The sequence below is a fragment of the Lactuca sativa genome, chromosome 3 (genome assembly GCF_002870075.4).
Source record: "Lactuca sativa cultivar Salinas chromosome 3, Lsat_Salinas_v11, whole genome shotgun sequence".
NCBI lineage: Eukaryota > Viridiplantae > Streptophyta > Magnoliopsida > Asterales > Asteraceae > Lactuca > Lactuca sativa.
The window spans coordinates 234,759,724-234,762,793 of NC_056625.2; the positions used below are offsets into that span (position 1 = coordinate 234,759,724).

At 33.7% G+C, this 3,070-nt stretch overlaps 1 protein-coding gene across 1 annotated transcript in view; it reads left to right on the forward strand.

Moving 5' to 3' along the window:
* LOC122197190 (acetyl-coenzyme A carboxylase carboxyl transferase subunit beta, chloroplastic-like) overlaps nt 1-1,360 on the forward strand; it is a 1,928-nt gene extending 568 nt beyond the window's left edge. The window contains exon 3 of the mRNA XM_052769920.1: nt 1,256-1,360. Coding sequence (XP_052625880.1) covers nt 1,256-1,360 — 105 coding nt within the window. The remainder of the gene's footprint in view (nt 1-1,255) is intronic.
* The last annotated feature ends 1,710 nt before the right edge of the window (nt 1,361-3,070 follow it).

Consider the following 3,070-nt stretch of genomic DNA (forward strand, 5'->3'; position numbering starts at 1 on the left):
TATTGATTTTCTTCTCCAGGAACAGGCTCGATTCCATAGCATTAATCGGATTGCGTAGATGCAAAATCCAGTGTTGCCTCAATTTTGTTTTTTTTTCTAGCTTCTAGCTATTTTTTTTAATATATTTTGTTGCCGTTAAAAAAATTCAATAAACCGAAAGATAAACACCATTTTGATGCATAAAAGAAAAATGATGCAAAAAATAAGAATAATTTAGTTGTATCATTAGAAATGACATGTATCCTTTGACTTCGCTATATCGATACTCAAAATAAGAATTCATATATGAATTCTCACTTTGTTTTGCCTAAATTTAATATGGCACCACTCACCCACTTCATCTACCGAAAACGGTTCTTGTGTTTTGGCTTGTACATACAGTCATGCATGCATGTTTGGCGCGTTTCTAGAAAACACGAGAAATAGGGGATGACTTGTTTACTGCTTTTTCAAAAACTATTTAAACTATTTGATTTTAATATATTGTTTAAAAAAATATTAAACTATACTATTATGTGATATTTCCAATATAAATAAGACAAAACCTCATTATCAGTTTTTTGAATAGTGGATAAACAAATACAATACATAATAAAAGCGTTAACAATCGTAGTTTCTTAGTCTATATTAAACTTTTATTATATTTCAAAGAAACTATAATAAAATATTACATATTTGTGGCACTAAAAAAACTTACTTAAAAAGAGTAAAGACATATCCAAACGATTTTTAATTTTTTTAATAGATAAGAGAACAAAAGATGCTTTGATTGTTCCTTACCATCTAGAAGTTTATTTGTATTTTATGAATTTAAGAAGGAAAATGAACTACCCAAGAGAGAGAGAGAGCTTTTGTTATATTCTTATTGTTATTAAATATCATTACAAATAGCTTTTGAATAATTGACACTTTTTATTAAAGAAATCACATATACACAAAATATAAGAACAAGAATAGGTTTCTTTTGGAAATTAAGGAAATTAACTATTATAAAAGATATTTTTAATAGAAATAATATATATATATATATATATATATATATATATATATATATATATATATATATATATATATATATATATATATATATGAAAATTGACCACCTTCTCTGGAATAGGTTATTACGGAGAAGAATTATACATTTCAAATTGATGTGATTGGTAGGGATTTGATTCCGGCAGTACATTACTTTAACATCTATTTTTCTAGGGTTTTTTTTCATGAGTTAATCATTTCATACCTTGGGATTTTGCAGGGCCACGACGTGGCATTCGTCGATGAGGAGCACGCATTTGCACAACACCACGACATGGCATATTGTTGGCCACAACGTGGTGATGGTTTTTGGCCAAAACCCTAAATTTGGGATTAGTGCCCTATTTAAGGGCGCTAACTCCAAGGGTTTCTCATTTTGGCACCCTCCACCCTATGAGATCCTATCATATTCAAACCCTAGCCTCCATTTGTGTTTCTGGTGTGTGTGAAACCACTTTGTGAAGAATGAAGGAAAATGGAGTACATTTTGATTCTTATGTGCTTGGTTCCAGCTTAGATGTTGCATCTTCATCATATTCATGGTCTTTTGGAGGTATAAAGTCTTCAACTTGATCATTAGATCTCTAGATCTAGTGCTAGGTCATTTTATGAGAGTTTGGTACATATCTTCTTGTTCTTTGAGTTTGAGTGAACTCCAGAACCTTTTAGTGCGTTATTTGGTTTTTGGACCATGGTGGTGGTTAGAAAGAGGGCTTGTATGACTTAGTTGGGTGTTCATGCTTTTGGTGCAATCATTAAGAACTTAGTAGTTGAGATCTTGGCTTATTGAGATGTCTTAATGGATAAAGTTGGAAACTTTATCCATCTAGACCTTGGGAAGGTTCAAATTTGAGATTTGGGGTTCATAGGTTTAAGGGTTAAGAGCTTAATCCATTAAGTTGAGAAAGCTCAGTCCCCCACGATGTGGCGGTCTGGCTGCCACGATGTGGAGACCGGTGTCACCACAAAGTGGCCTATGAGTGGTGATAATGTGGAGGGAAGGTGGGGGTTGACTTTGATTGTTGGCTTTTGACCATGGTTGACTTTTGGTCAATATAAGGGTTTAGGGTGTAGACTGAGAGGGTACTTCCTCATTGTTGTTAGGTGTCTCATAGTACCTGTCTACACTATATTGGAGTTGTTGTGTTTAGCTGCTATCTGCGAGGTGAGTCTTCTCACTATACTTGTATGTGTGGCAGTATATACATCCTGACTAGCTGGGTCTTATTTACTGATGGCTGTTATATGTGAACTGAGTTGTTGATGACTCCTAGACTACCGATAGTACCCAGGGTTGCTGATAAGCTGTAAGGTGTGCTGTTAATCTGTAGGGCGTACTGTTAGCACACTGGTACTACTGATAGTCCCTAGGTTGCTGATAACCCATAACTGTTTATATTGTTGTGTTGTATTTGATATTCAGGACTGTTGATAGTCCCAGAGATGCTGATAACCCTTAGCTGATATTTTCGGGAACTCACTAAGCTTTGTTCTTACATTTGTGTATTAAATATTTTGTAGGTACTTATCGGGTTGCGAAGGCGGGACTATACACATACATCAACGGTTTTATGATTTGAGATTTTGAATTGTCTTTTTATACCTCTAAATTATGAATAATGGTTTATGATCAAATGGTAATAAAAATGGGTGTTTATATTATTTTAAAAATGAAAAAAAAAATTAGTCTGTAATTTGGGACGTCACAAGTTGGTATCAGAGCCTTGGTTTGAGTGATTTGGATAAACATTCGTTGGATTCCAAACTCAAACTATGCATACGAGAGTTTTACTAAGCCTTTTTGGAAAATATTCATTTCAAGAAAAGAAAAGAGAAGATGGGATTAGTACATTCAGCCAGAGCTCAGAAAAGTGATCTCCCCAAATATCCATACTTGGTTTATATGTTGTATTTGAATTCCTGCTATATGTGTTATAGTACGATGTGCATGCTATAAGTTATGCTAAGGATCTACTGATGGTTGCATGCTAGAGTGCCTTATTAGGAGAGATGCTTTTTTATGTGTGATATCTTA